This window comes from Dermacentor variabilis, chromosome 7, assembly GCF_050947875.1.
Source record: "Dermacentor variabilis isolate Ectoservices chromosome 7, ASM5094787v1, whole genome shotgun sequence".
NCBI classification, from domain to species: Eukaryota; Metazoa; Arthropoda; class Arachnida; order Ixodida; family Ixodidae; genus Dermacentor; species Dermacentor variabilis.
Window position 1 is genome coordinate 153,763,126 of NC_134574.1, and position 20,425 is coordinate 153,783,550.

The 20,425-nt window shown below is 48.4% G+C and overlaps 1 protein-coding gene across 1 annotated transcript in view; it reads right to left on the bottom strand.

Moving 5' to 3' along the window:
- The window catches only part of LOC142588189 (hypoxia-inducible factor 1-alpha-like), a 245,344-nt gene that overhangs the window by 17,889 nt on the left and 207,030 nt on the right, over positions 1-20,425 (bottom strand). Inside the window, exon 7 of the mRNA XM_075699711.1 lies at positions 913-1,063. Within this exon, the coding sequence (XP_075555826.1) occupies positions 913-1,063 (151 nt within the window). The remainder of the gene's footprint in view (positions 1-912; positions 1,064-20,425) is intronic.

Consider the following 20,425-nt stretch of genomic DNA (forward strand, 5'->3'; position numbering starts at 1 on the left):
AAAGGGGGCGGGGGGGTTGGGGCTGGCTGCAGCCAGACCATCTTTTTGGACCCCACCCATATATATATATATATGAAGGATAAGAAATGAAACCCAGGCACCGATTGTTATTAGTCAAACAAAGACACCGACAACAGCATAGGGGAAATCGCATGTACTTATTTGTTGAATTCCAGCGATCCCAATTAGTCCGTCTTCTGCTTGCAAATTTCCTAGTTTCATCACCCCACCTAATTTTCTGCCATCCTTGATTGTGCTCCCCTTCCCTTGGCTTACATTCTGCAACATTAATGGTCCACCGGTTATCTATCCTATGCATCACATGGCCTGCCCAGCTCCATTTTGTTCCCTTAAACGTGAACCAAAATATCGGCTATCCTTGTTCACTCTCCGATCCACACCGCTCTCTTCCCGTCTCTTAACATTATGCCTAATAAAGTATTTCGTTGTCATCAAGTGCATAAAAGAACTTTGTGTCTAGCCTATTCTGAAAAACAAGTTCAGAAAGACTGAGTGGAAATGTGACCGCTTGCAGAACTACATTTGAAAAGACAGAGGGGTGGGGAGGGAGAAAATGTGAGAATGGAGGCACTATCTTTGCAATATGCATCGTAAAAATAACATATTTTAAACATTGTGGCTGTAACATCACCCATGAAAGCAATTGAGGAGGGGCTTCTTTAACCCTTCGACATTAGGGTCACACAGCAATCTGTTCCACTTGCAACAAGCATGGGCAGGCAGGAACTACTACGAGCATCCGTAATGAAAACAACAAGGCCCTTCCAGAGCTGCAAGCACCGAGCAACAATGGCTGTAGCGGGCAACAGGGATGCCTTGAGTGACATCACAATGCAAGCAGCCATCGACTGCCAAGAAGGAACAGTGGGGGGGGGGGGGGAGCACACTTGCCTCAGCACATAATTGACGCAGACGACGCATTGTGGCTTGCTGCAGCTGCCGTTCTCGTAGATGAGGGTCGCCTGGGTCAGCACCCACACGCAGCCACCATTCTTGGCCAGGAAGCGGTACTGGCCTGTCTGGCACTGGCCTTTGGCAAACACTGTGCAAAGAATGCATGCGCAATGAACATGTGAGCAATCCATTGGTTCACTTCAGCTCAGCCGTACACTGCAGCAGGTAATACGAATGCCTGCAGTACTCCGATACACAGTAGGCAACGCTTTGAAACCTAGAGAGACTTCTCTCACGGATTGAACTTGTGACCAAGACATAGTGCATGACATATGAAAGATGTAGATATACATCTTGTAATTCAACGTAGCATTAAGTCTCATACCTTTATACAGCATGTAATTACTACATGAAACTTGTTAGACATCTGAGCTATTTTACCCCTGAACAAGAGGTGTGACATGTCTCTGCGATCAGTGGCCACATAGTACATCTCAAACTGGAAGCCTAAAGGTGCACAAATGACATGTGATTTGATGTAACTGTACTTCCACAAGCTGTAGTTATAACATGTGAAATGGGTACCTTGCATAAAACGTTGTAGATTAAAAACAACTGCACTGTGAAATGCGTGAAGCGAGACTTCTGTGACTGCGCCACTTGCACAGCTTCCACATTGTTGCCTGATAAGTATGAAACAGAACATAACTACAATGAAAGCTTAACTCAAAAGCCATGGTGAAACAAAAGAATTGATATAATTGAAAATGTTAAGATATGGCATAACTATGCAACAGCTTGGTAAAGACAGACGAATGTGAGCAGTACTAGCAGTGGCATTGTGTTATTTGCCTTTGTACTTGCCCTTATTGAGCCGGTTTTTTTTTTTTTCTTTCCATCACGTGTTTGCACTGGCTTGTCGAATTCTCTCTCGTGCTCAACAGATGATTAGATGAGCACACGAATCCAATAAATTTAGAATATAAGGTGTAAGCTATAGTGTCCTATACCCAAATGCAAGAAAATAACCCTCGCACCCTTTCCTCTCCAAATGGAGTACTAACAATTGACTTTAATGCTTAATCATAGTAAAAGAAAAAAAGTCACACAGACGTGCAAACACAAAATAACAAAAAGATAGAAACGCTTAGATACAACTGCAATGGACATGCAAATTATGGCCTTTTTCAAAAAGCACAACAAACATGTCTTGCAAAATAAGACAGACTAAACTTCTGTTGGTGTTCAATGAAAATGTGAGAGAGCATCAATGGGTTGAGTTAATAATTTGAGCTGTTGTAGTTAGCATTGAAAAATTTAAGAGACACCTTCTCAGCTGTAACATCAGCTGGAGAACTCCACTGCCGTGTGCTTGCTGCCTCAAGGCTATTTAATGTGTCTGATCACCTTTACCTGCTCAAGTTATTGAAGTGTTTGAAATAAGCTAGTACACTAGAGTTTGTATACCTTTGAAACTTTAGTTACAAGAATTAACCTTTCAGACCTTACACTAAGGAGCATGTGAGCATGTCTCAATTATGCTAAGAAGCGTGGGGCTTGTATGCAATTCACATAACTGGTCAGGCTGAGGAGTTGCTGTACACTGCAACTGTACATTGTTCACTGCCTTTGTTAAAATTTCATTTGGTATCTGCACAAGATGAAGAGAACCATTAACAGGTCATTTATCAGTTTGCATATAATGGTACTGTCATGCAACTGTTATTCAATTTATCAACACTGAGGTTACTGCACAAAGTATGGCAAGCGCTGGAGTTAACTGAAACACAATGTCAGAAGCAATGGTCCTCTTAGGCCTGTGCCATCCTCTTGAACTTTGCAATGCTTAACTCTTAAAAAGCTTAAGCACAAGTGTGCATAATGTGTTTGGTGTATGTGATAGTGATCTATCAAAAAGAAAGAATAGACTAATGCCAAAACTAAGACATTCAAAGTCGTTTTCTGAGTGCTATACCCTTTGCCAATTAAGCAGTCCACCGACACAACAGAATCCCACAACAGCATGGAAGGCTCCACTGTCATGAAATGCAAGGTGCAGTATCAAAATGCCATTTTCAACCGTGAAAGAGTGGCAATTTGTAGACCTATTTTTATCACTTCTTGCGAGGACAAAGGCCACATCAAAACGCCACGAGAAGTGTGGGCAAAAATGCACACACGCCGACTGCTGAACTGGAATCAACAAAAAGAAAAGAAAGAGTAAGAAAAAAAAATTTGAAACTTGCACAGACAAGAAACTCAGCGATAGCCATTCTGCAATGCCAGGAGAGAAAAAAAAAAAAAAGAAGGGAGGGAACGTAAGAAAAAAAAATGAGGAGCCAAGAATAAGACAAAGGAAAACATGTCCTCCGGAGAAAAAAGAAAGGGAAAAAAAAATGACCCGAGCGCTAGACAGATGGCTTGCAGAGGCAAAAGCTTGGACTGCGTCAGTGGCCAGAAGCGAAGCCCAAAATACACACTGCCAGGCAGGAGTGAGTGGCCCCTTGCTGGATGCCAGGAGGGAGCACCAGAGAGGAGACCATTAATAGGAGGAGGCAACGGAAGAAGGCATTCCATACAGACTGGCACGCTTTCAAGGCTGGGACCAAACGTTGCCTCCAACGCCCACAGCTCTTGAACTTCCCCATGCTCCTCACACAGTCGCTATACCTGAATACTGCAGACAACGGCCCGCTCCCCCTCGCCCCACCAAACCTGCCCCCCCATCCCACTCGGAAAATAGCTTGACTGATGCACGCGGATATTCATGTCCGTCGACAATGTTCAAAACAAAATGCCCTGAAAGGCTGCCGCCTACACCTGTTTAGCTGGCAATTTATTACCTTCTATATGAGTCTTTCATTCCTATACAGCGCTGCTGTTTTCAGAGTTTCTCTTGTTTCATTTCACTCATCTTGTAGCAAGCTTCTTCTATATTTAGCATTTTGCAAACAGCCAGAACTATTTTAGAAGGACGGGCAGGAAATGACACAATGATTGAAGCAGTATTGTGGAAGAGAGAAGGAGCAAGTCTAACAGGAGTAGAACGGACACCATGCTAATTGCCATATGAACAAGTAGTATCTAATAAATGATCTATGGCACCACGACTGTTGAGGAAATTCTGAAAATTAGGACTGAAGATTCAGTGTAAAACTTCAGGTGGCTGAACCATTGGAAGAAAACGTCAAGTACAAATTTAAGGTAAGCTCCAGTCCCTGCGTCGCTGCACTCGAAAGCATGAAAAACAGGCTGCTCACATAATTGGTACCACTTTGATTGCTAACATGCATCAAGAAATTACAGTGCCATGTTGGTGAAACGTGTTGCAATATTGTTCACAATGTTCTCGCATTCCAATGTTCAGTTGGACGTTCATTTGCAATTAAAAAAATACCTTCTGCAAATGAAAATGGAGTGAGAAATACTTTGATTTAAACATAGAGAAATATTTTTATACATTGTCTTTAACATTTCCTGAAGCTTCAGCAGCGTTTTAAATATCTTAGATTGCGCAGCATTACAATGCTTACTATGCAAGACGCTTGAGCAAACAATGCCTCCAAATATATATGCTAAATAAGAATTAAAAAGAAAGCCTCACTGGAATGTTAACAATCTGCTAAACAAAGGTCGTTGGTGCATTAATAGAAGGTTTAATGACACTTCTACATATATAATTTTTCGAGTCCTGAATGGATATCAATTACAGGTTGATCTCATCAAGCCACCGTTCACGAGTAAAAGGGGAAAATGCGAAAGCGGGAAAAAATTTGTTTACACAACGCCCCTTTCGGTGGAGGGACTCACCCAAAACAGTCGATCCGGCAATTATATCCCAGCGTAAACTTTTTTTTTTTTTACTTTCAAAATGCTATCCAGCGGGCATCCAGTGCCGCCGCTTCGAACCGTTGAACACGCTTGTAACGGCTCCGAGATGATGTACTAGAGAACCGAGGGGAGAGGAGGAGAAGGGCCGTATCATCCAAGAAACGAGGGCCCTTATCAGCAGCGCCGGCTTATCGTCGCACCGCGCGGAGGTGAGGAGGGGGAGGGGGTTGCGACGGCCGGCCGATATGACGCCTCCTCTCCTCCTCCGCCGCCTTATCGCTGCGCCACGATGAGGCCACGCAACAAAGTGTTTTCGGCGAGATTGCGGCGCGCTCATCTCAGCATGCTGAGAAAAAAAATAAATAAAACCGCCGAGCCCCGCGGGAAGCCCCCTTCCTCCCACAAAACCAACCAACAAAAAAACGCGTGCTGATGCAGAGATATTCCTTCCTCCAACAAAACACGTGCTCCAACAAAACAACTCGGCGAAGATTTCCTTTCGGCCGCTTCGGTGGCCGAAAACCCGCCTCGAAATCTACCGGTCTCCAGACAGCGGATATGCAAATGCAATATAGGACGTCACCAAATAGCAACAGCAAGTCTTCGTTTCACTACAACTCCGGCGCCTTAATTAGCGTAGACATCGCCAAATTGAATATCGTTTAGTTTAAAGAGACGCACCAATGAGGAACACTAAATCAAATCTAGGCTGATAAGAGTATTCTTTTGAAATTATACTTTCGTTGATTTCGCGGTAAGGAGGTCATAATAGAAGAGGAAATCAAGGCCAAACTTCCATTTAGCGAATTTCGCGCCGAAAGCCCGACGCCGGTACGTCAGTGTGACGTCACGGACAGTATTTCCTCTCAATGGAGCCGGTGGGACGCAGTAACATTTCTCGAACGTGCCAGACGACCCAGCTACGCCACTGCATATGGATCCGGGACCTCAAAGAGGAGGTGCGGCGTAATACTAACGCATTTCCCTCGCACTTACCTCTAAATGCATTTTTCCCTCTTTATTATAGGGTCCCCCTTTGACACCTCGAACCTTCACAGGGTGCTGTGTAGGGGTCGATTGCGTCGCGACTGGCGACGAGGAAGCGGCAGGGCGTTCTTTATCTCATCGGCAGCGCTCGGCCAGCAGCATGCAATTTTCGCCGTCATCCGACAGGAGCCGACCTTGTTCACCGAACGCACGCTTGAGAGCAGCACGATACCGCTGCGCTAACGCTCAGTCACGTGGCTTTTTACTCATATTTAGCGGGCTTTCATTGCAAACCGAAAAAAAAAAAAAGGAGTACGTGAGACGTACCGTAAAGGAAAGAACTCGATCGGTGGTTTCTTAAGGTGCTCTACAAATCTGCTTATCATACTTAGAGTCCCGAGCCAATAATTAAAAAGTTGGGTAATGAAAATGAGTTACGGGGAAAAAATTGTCTTAGTCACTACAGGCTATTGCGAATAGTGTGCGTTCGGTTCAATTCTCTTCCGACGCGCCTTTCATACTTAAATTCTTGGCTCAGTAGTTATGTGGTACACCCTGTATATGGCCAAGTTCTCCCTTTTCAATGTAATGCACTAACTTTTTCATGTTGTTTTTGACTTGCGCAGGAGCGAAAAAAATATATTTTTTTAATTTATTGCAGAATTTCCCTCAAGAAATGATAGTGATGAGGACGACACACGAACTTCGCAGCCTCTACATGCCTCCACATTAAGCCTCCTTTTCTTTCACCGAAATTGAGTTTGGGTTGTTTTATTTTTAATGGTTATGACAGAATCTTCCATTTTTATAAAATCATGCAGGCTATCCGATCTCTATCTTTCGAATAGAACTTACCCTTTATAAAATTTTGACCTCTTATTTTACACATTAACCAGCACGATTCTTGGTCAATCCAGCAAAGTGGGTATGTGCCAGTAGATCACCAGATTCTGCATCTACATCCGTGCAGAGGGAATAAAAGTGATCCGCCGTCCTATCTTGCCATTTGCTTTCTCGTACCGATAGCGCATTCCACTTCGGGGTATTGGCTGAGTCAGATGGCATTATCAAAAGAAGTTTAGTGATTACTGAAAAGAACAAATTATGGGGAATAACCAAACAAATAAAATTTATTATCACGAAAATGAATTCTCCGTTTTCCCTTTTCTATCTCATTTTCTATAGTCGAGAGAGAGAGAGAGAGAGAGAGTAAATTTTGTGAGCGAAGAGAAGGGTTATTGGGGAGGAGCCCTCATTCCAAGGCCCTTATGATGGCGGTAGCGGCGTCCATTGCCCAATGGGCATCCACTGCAAAATAATTTACACCCTTAAAAGCGAATAAGGTGTAAATGTGTATAACTCACACCCTCACATCCAAAAAAGGGTGTAAGAGTGAGTTATAGACCGATTTACACCCCTATCCATTTTTAAGGGTGCAAATTATTTTACAGTGCAGGCTGAAGTACGCTGACACAGTCTGACAGACCTTTCAGTCTCAGTTTTCAATGACCCAACAATATACTAACAAATAACCCATGCGACAGAGACCAATTAAACGAAGGTGTATCGCATGCTTGTTTTTCCTTCTTTTTCAGCCGGACTGAGGTGCCAGGTAGGCTGTCTTTCGTTATTTGTAATGGCTAATCCGTGTCTCTCTGCCCTTCGGCTGGCGTCATCTTCAGCCCATTGCAAGCTAAACATCCTTAAAGGGGCGCTGAACCAGTTTTTATCCAAGTGGATAAAGTTATTTGCAGTGAAAACAGGCTGTTTCGGAAATCCTCTGCCGCAAAACGTACTTCAACGCGTTCACCAGAAGCGGAGTTATATTGGTAATCAAACACGGCCTCCGCTGCGCTCCCGTTCCTTCTTCAATGCCTCGCACAGCGAAGGCTACGGCGCAGTGAGGCGTGCCCCACAGCGCTCCGCCTTCTAAAATGTCACCGTGGCGCGCAGTTCAAATGTCATTTCGGATGTTAATGTAGACGCAACGACTACCGCCTTTACTACTGCCTATGATGCACTAAACATAGGCCAAACGCGGTTGTCCTAAGCGAGCCGCAGTGCGCTTAACCAGTGGACTCGTGGCGGCACCCCGCGGCGGCCGCGGTACCTACGCCATGTAGCCGACCGCAGCTTGATTGCCAGCTATCGGCCAATAGCAGCCGTCCAAGGGAATGACGAAATAGTGCGTCCGATGACGATATAGTGCGTCTACAAGAGAGTGAGGAGATGGCCTCCTGTTGAAAAGGGAGCGTTTGAGGGAAAGGTGACTTCGCGATTCGCTTGCGAGCTTCGCGCACCGCGTACGACAGCAGAACTTGGCCGACGTGTTCACAGCAGCGTGTGCTACCCGCGGACGATGTTATTTCGTCAAGCTCAAGCCCGAGGGGTGGTTCCATTGCACCTTTAAATTTTCCAGTACAAGAAAAAAAAAAGAAAGAATTGCAGTAAAGCATGCTCCACTGCGCCTAAATCGAAGGTGTACAATGAAACATTGTATACTGTTTCTTTTTTTTTCTTTGGAGTGCAAGAATTGACGCACAGAAAATGAAACGGGAACGAAAACTTCATGATGATTTTCATAAAAACGCGCTGAAGACGAAGTCGAAGGAACACATACGACAGGACATACGCTTACACATACACATCGACATACGCTTCGACTTCGACGTGTTCCTTCGACTTCCTCTTTAGCGCTTTTTTATGAAAACAGTCAAGATGAACCAACTCGCTCAAATCAAGGTATTGTTGAAAAAACTTCATTTTCTGCGCGTCAATTGTTGAGACGCTGTCCTGTCTACCGTTTGCGTTCCTACTTCTTTCTCTGCGCGTCAGTTCTTGCGCTTCAAAGAGAACAAAAAACAAAAACAGATCAATATCGACCGACTACGCAGACTTGCCGCAACGCTGCAGCGGAACATCCGGGCGGCTGCACGTCGAACGCCCATGCACGTGCAGCGCAGGTGACCTAAATCGTGCCTCCAACTACACTCCTCGGCGTGCCCTTATCAGCTGCCCAGGGCTTCCCTCCAAGCTGATCAGCGGGAGCCATGTACTGCGCAGGTACTTACGTCGCTGACGTCAACGACACCGCTCCTCCGATCACACCGAGAGAATTACAGTACACGTACGCGAACGTCCGCTTTCTTCTCCTCGTTCTCGCAACGGTTGCAGGGAGTATTGACCACGCGTTTTACTGAAAACGCCGGCTAGTCCCGAGGTGTACGTCAGACAGAGAGAGAGAGAGAATCAGATGAAAGGCAGAGAGGTCGGCCTGTGCTTGTAAGCCCCAACTCTGCACAGGGTTAAAAGGCAAGTGGACAGAAAAGACTGACGTGCGCTAAACTTCAAGAACTGCAAGGCTTGCAACGCTGCTATAGACTGCAAGAAGCTCGAGCCCCGTAGTCGATGACGAAGTTTAGGCAAATGCGCGGAAGAGCACGCGCAATGCCGCAATCCAACACGACTCGCGGAAGGTAATTCCACAGATTGTAACTTCGTTGCACACATTGCAGGCAACGCCGCTACGAATTCTCTTGGGGGGCTTATCTCACCGTTCGCATCCGCGACCAAGAAGTAGTGCGTCCCGTGTGGAAGACAGACGTGGGTAGGATTCATGTAATTCAATGGGGCAAGTGACATTATATATATATATATATAGTTCCATGTGGTAATTCGACACGGAAAAGTGTGACGCGATTATGACATGGAAGGATACGTCGCAGGTCCGAACCTATTTACCGTCGAACGAGCGGAGTGACACGTTTCTGCGAACCGGCAGCCACGGCGCACCACCTGCGCTCGCGACCGAAACATAGTTCGCGTCGCGAACACACAGTACGCACACAGTGCGCGATTTGACGAAACCTTGCGTCCACAAGTTGTGGTTGCGAAATACGTCAAGTGCCACAGTTATTCCGTAGAAAGCATCGCGAGATCCACATCAAACTGCAACACGAAACTCGCGGAGTGAGACATTTGTGACCAGACTCACCATTCTGCATATCACGTCAACAAAGGGTACGCGGTGGAGCGCGTATGGACCGTGTTGCGTACTTTTTGAACCTGCGCGCAGCGCTACAAGTTTCGGTGTAGCGTATTCTCCCAGGACCCCATCTACAATACATTGCGCATTTCACTAAACTTTTTTTTCAAAGTTAACTCGGCAACTATTACATAGAGTATATTCATCCGGAATACGAAGTCAAATATGCCTGCGGAATGGCAAGAAAGTGATTTGGTAATCTATTCTTGCAGTCTACGCGTTCGAGAAAATTTAGCAGTAAGTTGATTTAGACCACTGCGTCGTAAAGGAAGAGGAGAGGTTGCCCGTGAACTGCGTTTTCAAATACCGCGAGATGAAATGAAAATTGAGGATCCAGCGTCGACGCACCACACTATGTGGCGGCTTGATCCCTGCGTTTAGGCAAAGAAAATAGTTTTTATTTTACCATGACAATTAACAAATGTGATGAGACGGTTAATTTGTCAGGGGAGGATATTGCATGTGCGTCTCAAGTTTTCGAGCACTGTGCCTTGGACTAGTAATCGCACCACTTCGCGCGCCCTATCTATATAGCCCTTCCCCGCTATTCAGAAGCGAGGCGCGGTTATCGGTGCGAATGGAAAAAGAAAGAAAAATAGAAACGACGTTCTATCACTTTCGCTCGCAGTTTTTTTTTTTTCTTTCTTTCTCACCTCCCTCTCGTGACAGCGGCTGCCACTCCTTAACGGCGCCGCTTCAAAAAGGCCCACTTCGCGAATTCACCCCTGAAAGGGAGGGTGCGACGACGAGAAGGCCGGGGCCACGAATTTGGAACCCCGTCACAGAACAAACTTGGGCTATCGCTAACCTCACCAACCATTCTATCTTTTGGTGCGACCTCACTGGGATCCAGCCACAGGGATGCTTTTCTTGCAATTTACAATTTTATTAGAGATACAAGAAGAGTACCTTGCTGACTTTCTAAAATTATCAATATTTTCTATTATTTCATTTATTTACGTTAACTTATTTTATCAAAATTCTTAACAATATTGTCATCACACGTCTAAATTACAGTTCTATTCTCACGCTCCACAATTTAAATCTAGTTTGGCTTTACTTCTAAGCATACGAAAAACCGCCTGCTTCTTGGCCAATCCCCCATAGTGGGTATGCGCCACTGTCTGGGACACAAGACAAGACAAGAAGCTATGGCTCCGCCAGGGCCGCCATCGCTTTCGTGGTCGCGCGCGCCCCCTTGCGGAAACACGAGATCGATTCGGCGGATTGAAGCGCCCTGCAGGCTGTGGGTGGACCCCACACGTCACACAAAATGCGTATATCGTCAAACACCTTGAGATGTTGACTTTTAACGCGATAGCGTTAAGGAGCTCGTGTCGCAGAAAAGCCGGTGTCGTCGGTGTCGGTGTCGGCGTCGGCGTCCGCGGCGTTGGCCGTGAGCGATAAATCACGGCAGGCACTTTTTAAAGCATTACTGAATGACATTTTCGATTGCCCCCACCCCACCCCTCTTCCTGTTACATTAATGTTGGCGATCTCTAAACCCAGGAGGAAAATTATATGTATACTGGAAAGTCACACCCAGCGCACTAAATAATTTACTACAAAAACTTTTCCGAAGAAGTTTCGGTTTCTCTTCTTATGAGGTGTATGCACTGATCTCTCTACCTTAAGGGCAAATGTAGTGCAGATCAGTGGCTGTATGTGGCGTGAGATCACAACTAGAAGGTATAGTAACGTGGGAATAGAACGTATGGCTTGCTCGCGGTCGTCCGCTATGCCGCATCTGCGCTGCGCGGTCTAATGTATGTTTTTCGCGTTTCCGAATCGCCTTTGCTTTATGTTCTCTGGAGTCCATTGACGTGTTTAACAAGAGAATTCAGTTCTCGACTGTGGCGCTTGCGTGCTCGCGTATACGTCGTGAAAAACCGTGAAGGGGCCACATTGCGTAGAAATTTCGACAAGTATTGTTTAGATGCGTGTTGCGACACCTTCTCTCGCGTACGAGGTGGTCTCAACAATACAATCAGTCACAAATGCGTACCACTAGCGGAAGGCGCCAACGTCGACTAAAAGGTCCGGTCCACGAGAGCGTTCTAATTACCGTAGCGACAAACCGCAACGCTTTTGAGGAATTGAGCCAAACGCTTTACACTACTGGCGTTCCTTAGGCTGAAATTCGCTCGGACGCGCGGTCGCTAGTGCTCACATGAAACTTCCACCGAGACTCGCTTTGTTGGCTTGGCCATATGCTTTCTGCCACGTCGCATTCACGGGCGACTCGCGAAAGCAGCGGGCCACCGAGAGGAGCTCGAAAGGAAGCCATTTCTCACGAGCCGGGCCGCCGCCGGCGCGACCTTGCCGGCCACTCGTCGTCGACGCTTCTTCCGCCTCCTCCTCATCGGGCAATCCTCGGCCAAATCAGACCAATGCACGCAGCCTGCCAAGCCGCGTGCGGCCGCGCGCATAACACCGACACGATGCGTCCCCCTTCTACCCAGACGTGGCCGTAATCTTGCGCGTCCCTAAGTGAATACAAAAACGTTGGTGAATACACAGATAGGCGAACGGTTGATCGCTTGATTCTCGCGCTCACAGAAAAAAAAAATACCAGCCCTTCCCCTCGGGAAAATTGGTGTCAGCGAAGCTTGCCCTGTGTGCACCTGAGCTTCACCACGGTTAAGTAAGCCACAGGTGACGGTGCCGGATTCTTCGGCCTCCCGCTCCCTCAGCTCGTGATACTCTCGTTACTGTCGGATTGCTTGGGCCCGGATGGATCGGCTGGATCGGCAAGCCCTTTCACGGGCGAGTTTTCGCCGCCGCTCGTCGAAGGCTGTCCGTTCCTCGGGGGAACGCACAACGCGTGGCCGTCCCATCTGTTTTCCGAGAATGAACTGAAGCGGAAACGGAGCCGGCTCAACGCACTCGAAACCCTTTTCTGCCCTTTCCCTCCCCGGCGGAAGCGAAACAGCTCTGATTGGTTGCGCGCGTGGCGCGAGCGCGCGCCTATGCAGCTGGAATCCTTGCTAATGAGCGACTCACGCTCCGGCGCAGCTGTCAACTCACCAAACCGCCATTTCCCGCATCTACGCTGCTCTGGGAGCAACTGGGTTTTTGCGTGACCATATCGCCACCGAAACTTGTGAGAGAATACAAGCCTCGCTTGAAAAAAAAATGGACAGGCATAAGCTCGTTTAAACACCCACATTCTGCGTGATTATCTAGCGAAGCGGCCGCGCTGCCGACGGGTATCGACTCCGCGACTTCGCGCTGGGCCGAAGAACGTCACGGCCGTCGAGCATGCATGCGGGATGGGAATTGACTGTACGATGGAGCGACACGAGAAAAAATCTTGGAACCCAGCTATAAAAAGTATAAAGAAAAGGTTCGTGGAAAGTAGGCCCTCATCCCACGTGATAGGCAAGCGGTAATTTCTAGCCGCCGGGCGCGAGCCGAGTATGGGTATATATGTGGAAGAGTATAGAGCGGGCGGCGAGGGAGTCACTAACGAAAGTTACCACGAACCAAGCAAACGCCTTGAAAGGTCCGGCAATCAAGGAAGGCCTATTTCCCAAGAGTCGCCACGCTCAAGTATACGCCCCCGAAGAAAACTAGGAACGGCGTCGGAGGAGGACATATGGCTGCCTCCCCCATGACGTCCGAACTCCGGCCCTCCTATACAAGTCTCTCTCTCCTCCGTGACGTTGAGTCACAACGCCGCTTCGCGCTGTCGCACAAGGTTTTGGCGACATGCGCCTGACCGCCAAGGCGCGCGCGCTCTAACGCCAATCTACACACGCTTCCATCGAGGAACGCCGACCGAAGTCACATGCATTCTCCCTCTTTCTCTATCATCTTAATAATAATAATATTTGGGGTTTTACGTGCCAAAACCACTTTCTGATTATGAGGCACGCCGTAGTGGAGGACTCCGGAAATTTTGACCACCTGGGGTTCTTTAACGTGCACCTAAATCTAAGCACACGGGTGTTTTCGCATTTCGCCCCCATCGAAATGCGGCCGCCGTGGCCGGGATTCGATCCCGCGACCTCGTGCTCAGCAGCCCAACGCCATAGCCACTGAGCAACCACGGCGGGTGAAATCTATCATCTTTCACTTCCCACTCCCTCTCCCCTGACGACGCTTCGCCGTGCTCCCTGACACGGGTTGCAGAATCAAGTGTCTTGCCTTTCTCTGGATCACTATCATCATCGAGTCACAACTGTGGCATCGAGCGAGGCGGACGGCACGACCTCAGTGACAGCCCGTCGTCGGCCGCTCGTCGACTGTTGTGCCTGGCTGTGCGGAGGCAGCGATTATCCCGGCGGATTGGGCGCGGCGCAATCGCGTCAGGGATCAGCGGGAACGCCGCCAACGGCTGCTATTTACGTACAGACGCCGTGGGTGGACCACGGGACACGACTTGTGTATGTGTGTGTAGCCGTCGCGTGTGGCGCTCGTACAATGGGCTGTGGAAAGTACGGGAAAGAACCGCTACGGAGGCCGCCTTTACGGGAACTATTTCCGTTACTGAGCACAGTATACGAGAGATGCGTCGATACCCTAAATAAGAAAGCTTAGAACGCAATTTATATGACGCTTTCTACTTCTAAAATCAAAATGTAAATAGCCACACCCAGTACAGTACACTGCAGAACCGCGGATATACCGTTCGTTTTCATTTATCGAGTGCACCGTCCCACTCGGGTTACTATAGGCTCTTATTAAAACCGCTTTCATTTTTTTCTTTCTTCTGCTATATTGGCTCAAGCCTGTACGCCGTACATTCTCTTTAGCCAGGCTATACCCTGCATATTACTTTCATTCATTCAGAGCGAGACACAGAGAGAGGTACAAGCTGTAATGATACGCTGGAGATGTTCGCCCGATATGCTACTCTAGGTGCTGGGCGATGATTATGATATATCCAGCGATAAAACGCGTAACAGCACATACAGTCACGCATATGCCGAGACATTTACAAAGTTTCGTTTAAGGCTCGTGGCCCTCAAGAACGTCAGCAGCGCTTTCGCGGCGCGTAGGTGCTTTGCCGCAGTTCCAAGCTCGAGTCTCGTTGCAGGTGTACTGCCGCCTCCAAGGACTGCTTCTCTGACGAGAGGCGGCAGCAGCTGCACAGAACACGTTGCAGGTCTTCGGGGGAGGGGGGGGGGTATACATACAGAGCACACTGGTAAGTCCGTCAGTTGAATCTTGCACCTGAAGTAGTTCCGTGTGTATATAAGCCACATTGAGTCTGATGCGGTATGGGCTTGTTTGGTTCTCTCTCTCGAGGCCTCGCGGCACGTAAAGGTCACACGACGGATCGATATTGTATCGCGGTCCGCGTACCGATGGCTCGCGTCTGTCTATAGGGATCGCTCGAAACGCCAAGCGCGTGCAGAATACCAGTGTCGCCGATAAACAAGCCCGAGAGAGAGAGAGAGAGAGAGAGAGAGAGAGAGAGAGAGAGAGAGAGAGAGAGAGAGAGAGAGAGAGAGAGAGAGAGAGAGAGAGAGAGACGGCTTACTTATTGTCCTACGTGCGACTTGAAGACGCGCAACACCTGCTCGCACTGCAGGAGTGGAACTAAACAAAATTAGCTGCCACGACCCACGCGCTCGTCGAAGGAAGAGACACGTACAGGCATCGCGGTAACTCCTTTGAGGCTGACCTAATTCACGGACTACGTTGTCCACACTGTATTATCGACTGTGTACGCACACGGTGTACCTTAACAGCCATTGACAGCAGCGCATTAGGAAAAAAATTTGAAAAACAAAGGGAGCGTGTTACTTACGTCACATAATATTCAACTCCATTAAGTGCATCACCTCTCAACTGCGCTCTCTACGTATACGATTGTTTCTCGCGATAAAAAAGATACGATATTCCTTTATTTATAATCTGAAGTACTCTGAATGCCATTGTTACAGGTCAAAGATAATGCTGACTGCTTTTGCGTGCTCTTGTCGTGCTGCCTCTATGTAGGGCAGCTTTTAGCCCCAGCCACCTCCATCAATGTGGCGGGAAGTTAATTTCATTAGCCTCTCGAAGTGCTCGGTGAAGGAGTATGTACGTTTATCTAGGTCCCATATACGTGTGCGCACCACACACACACACACACACACACACACACACACACACACACACACACACACACACACACACACACACACACACACACACACACACACACACACACACACACACACACACACACACGAGACATCAGCGAAAGCAACGGGGAACGTCTCCTCCGAACTTAAATTTGCCTCAATGGCGGCAAGGGACAGTGGACACGTCTCTCTTTGCTTCTTGACGGGATTAACTATAATACTTAGTGGTTTAGGATTACGAGCTCCAGTAAGCGCCATCGCGAGAGGGCGCGTTCGCAGCTCTACACGCCGACACGAAGAGAAAGAACCTTACATAACCGAGGCGCGAGCACTCGAGACTACATGGGCGCGCACCGACACGCGTGCGTGGGACGCCATGGAGCCGAGATTCGGCGCAGCCCAAACATGGCAAGCCCGCAAATTTCACGCTCCGGCGGAGCGAGTCGACGCAAAATCAGCGAGCGCCCGCAACAACGAACGGCGAGCGCGGACGCGGGCTAGCCACCGGCGAGGCCCATCGCGACAGCCGGGGTTCGCCCCCTCCCCCCCTGCTCCCTGCCCAGGCTAGCCCGGGTGGCCGCAGGCCCTTGTTACGGGAGAGCCAGCCCTTTGTATATTTCGCTGACCGTCACAAGGACGCGCAACCCGCCTGCGGGTCGATAAGGCGCGCGCTTCGGTGGCCGAGAAAGGGCAACACACACTCTCTCTCTTTCTCTCACACACACACACACTCTCTCGATACAGCTGCGCCCAGTGTTTACTAATAAACTGCCGTCCACACACAGCGTGCGTAACACGCACGCCCGCCCTCGTTAAACGTACACGTTCATGTCGCCAATTGAAACGCGATTAAACGCCGCGAGAAGACACGCACTCTTTGCACTCCTTCTGCCGGTTCAATCACGCAACGTGCACTAACTAGAGGGACTGTGTCAGTGCGGTGCGTGTTTCGTAGCTGAAAAGCGGCGTGTCACTGGAGTACTGCATGCTGCTGCTAGGACGCAGGTTTCTGCACGATTCTCCCTCGAACGGAGAATAAAACACAAAGACGTCGAAATTGAACACAGCTACATACCAGACTGGCGCAAGTCGCGAACTGTAAGATCTGTAAGTTCTCGCTTACACGCTTGATAATATGACATCCACGAAAAAAAAAGTAATAATAATGGGGAGGAATGTAACGATTATATTCCGATTAGTATTTTTTTTAGGTGTTTCGTCAGTGGTTCCAGCTGGCCGGCGCTGCCGTGAGCGCCCGATAAGATAAGGAATCGAACCGAACGATATCTTACGTCATACCGGCCCTCAAAGCTATACAACGGTCAAGGTCTGATTTACAAACGGCCCGTGGCCGATGTAACCTATCGGTATCGACGACAACGCAACGAGCGCCGATTGGCTAAACGAGCGCTGGCGGAAGGAACTCGCGAGCAGGCACACTTCCCATCGGTTACCATGACGTCCCGTGTGTAGTTGAATAAATTAACGAGGTGACGTCAAGGAGTGACGCTGTCGCTGCAGTGAGGTACCGCCGCCAGCCGAGAGTTAAATTTGAGTTTGCCCTTAACGTACGACTAACAGCCACCGCAGTACGACAGTTTACGGAATGCCAGGCTACCGCGAAGACGCATAGGCGTGAACAACAGGGGCGTACAGTGTAACCTTGCGGTGTAGTATAACCAGAGTAAACGCAGCTTCACTGCAGCGACCAATTGTGTTATGCATATAACTGCTGCTGTAATGAGTCGGAGACACAATCGTTAAACATGCAGCTCGCTTTCTTTTCTTTTCCTCGTCGAGAACAACGATGTAACAAAAGCACTTCTAACGTGTTATGGCTGGACAAAGCGTTACAAGATTACAACCAGCGTTGCTAATGCTCACGGCTACGGTAGCCCGGTATCCGATAAAGTGTAATACTTTCCCAGAAGACAAGCTGAAACTCCCCACAGAGTATAACACCGAAAACCAACTGAAGGGAACAGGAACTCCCAGAGCCCAGAAACGTTCGCGCCTATTCGTACGCTGGTTTTCAAGAGGGAACGAAGCGTCTGTGAACAAAGGCCGACACTGGATGGCACAATTACACAATGAGGCGCTTCTTTTATGACTACAGAAGCATGCAGCGCGGTATATTAGCATGCTTGCTCCCTACACACCATGGCACACACTACGGTGAATAGGCCAACAAGCCGGCAGTTAAACGGAGGAGGGGCAATAAAGCTATAAAAAAGAAGGCACAGGGCGAAGTGGAAATTACGCGAAAGAAACAAAAAGTTAAGTAGGCGGCAACATGCGGGCGCACTGCCGGTCTTCTTCCGTCTTTCGACAACGGCCACTCATCTCTTTGTAGCCAGGCAATGAAATACGGACAGCGCACCACGGGTTTGTCGGTGTCAAAAAAAGAAAAAAAAAAGAAAAAGAAAGTTCACGAGCAGAAAAACGGCGCCACGTTTGCTTCGTATACGAGAAAACGATGACCACGGACTCCCAGAACGGGCGCGCTCAACTGGTTGGCTGCAAGTTGGCAGAGTGCCATCCGCGGAGTGAACGCGACGGATGCCCGGATTCGCGTACATCTATCTATGTGCCCCGAAATTCGAATTGGTTCCGCCACAGCTCTGGCGCGCAAATGGGATAGACGCTCCACGTCGAGTATAGGGAGAAGAAAAAAGAAAAAAAAAATCCAGGCACTCTGGAAACAATGGAGCTTGGTAATAGGATAGATGTAGCGGGAGCCGTCCATGTGGCGCCGATTCGGCCAGAAAAACCCCGAAAAATGGTGCGCGCGCCGTTTGTCAAAAGTTCAGCCTCCCCGTGAACGTTTTTCTTTTCTTTTTTTTTTATTCGGGAGCGAAGTCGGCTATGAGCTTCGCGAGTGCTGAGCCTATATGCGAAGTGTTCGAAAAATGTGAAAAGGCGAGCGCGTCGGAGTTTCCATTCGCAAACGATAAAAAAAAAAAAGTGACAGTTTCGCACCGCAATGTGGCAAATGAGAAATAAACTAAGAGTGTCAGGTACAGTCGGGCTGCAGCTTTTGTATACGACGCAGTTAAGCCTGTTACTGTACTTGTTAAGGCTTCAGGATTAATTACACGATTCGTTAGTCGTCGTTATATAGACTCCCGGCATGTTCGGAAGGTTAGTTTCATTTTATGCTCCTCGAGAATACGTCGAACGAGTTCGCTGGCCGTAGTAGCATACAAGGCCTGTCCGAAAAGTATCCCACTATGCTCCCGGGGGGAAAAAATAAAAAAAAAAATTAGAAGCGTCGTCTAGTGTTTCCATCGTCCTTCAAAGTATAGTTCCCTGCTGCTTCCACACACAGAGGGAGAGACTCACGCTTTCTTTTTTCTCCACTTCTCGAAAACACTCCTGGAACACCTCCTCTAGAAATGCTGATAGGACAGCCATCCCGTCACGTGACGTGCGCTCTCGGGTTCGAAAGTGCACTCCTTCCAGATGCCTTTCGATTTCTGTGAACAGCCCAATAATGGCGCGAGCTTATGACCAGGGACTAGGGAGCTTGAGGGAACACCGAAATACTGTGCCGTGGAAAAGAAAAAGAAAGACGGAATCGCTTGAGCCGAACGAACAGGGCTACTATCCCGGTGCAGTTGCCAAGTCTTCGAATTCCTCTGTCAGAATCCTTGGCAAAATTTTGCTGGCACTCGCTGCGTGCACCCAAACTGTCTTAGAAAAAAAAAAAAAGAAGACGGCATTCGTAGCACCTTCGTTGCCATCCGCAGCTGGGCAACTTCTCTGACAGTAAGCCGACGATGCCTCCCCTATCGTACGGGTTCGCACTTCGTAAACAATCGCGCCGTTGTGACTTGGTTCAAGGCCTCCCTGGCGCGGCTCACCCTCCTCGGATGTCTGGCCTTTCTTGAAGCCGGTTGCACAACCCAGATTTTAATATGTTTCGTGACCGCACAGCTATCTCTACAGACGCTGTTCGCATCCTCCACTTGCTTCTGCTTGGCTGTCACCAAGCTTCGCGCATAAATTCACGCGTTATCTTCGTTAAATTTGTTGCGCGATTTCGCCACTCAAGATCGCACCGAGACAGTACTCGACGCAATTACTGCGACGCAACAGTGCACGCAACTAAGGGACACGCCCACCTGCAGGCTAGAGAGACCACCTTCCCTCCCACATCGCACGGTGTGGTCAACTTGCGCCCCCGCAGCTCTCTCTCAGATAAGGTCGCACACTTGTCAGATAGGCCTTGTATCTCCACAACACAAACGCTCCGCAATGTGTTCTTTGTGTTTCTACCGCTAACTTTTCTTCAACAATATGTATTGTTTTTCCCCACCCGTTTAGAGCAGTACAGGGTAGCCCAACGTTTTATGGGTATCCATAAACGTTGGGGTATCCAGCCATACATACAACCGTCGTGGCTAACATTCCTGTCCTCGCTTCCATTCTCTCGGTCCATCTCACCCGCGGCAGTATAGATAAGTGGCTATGCGGGTGCGCTGACGATGACGAGGTGGCGGGTTCGAATGGGAGCGCAATGCACAAAAAAAAAAAAAAAAGAAAAGCTCGTTTATACCGTGCACTGGGA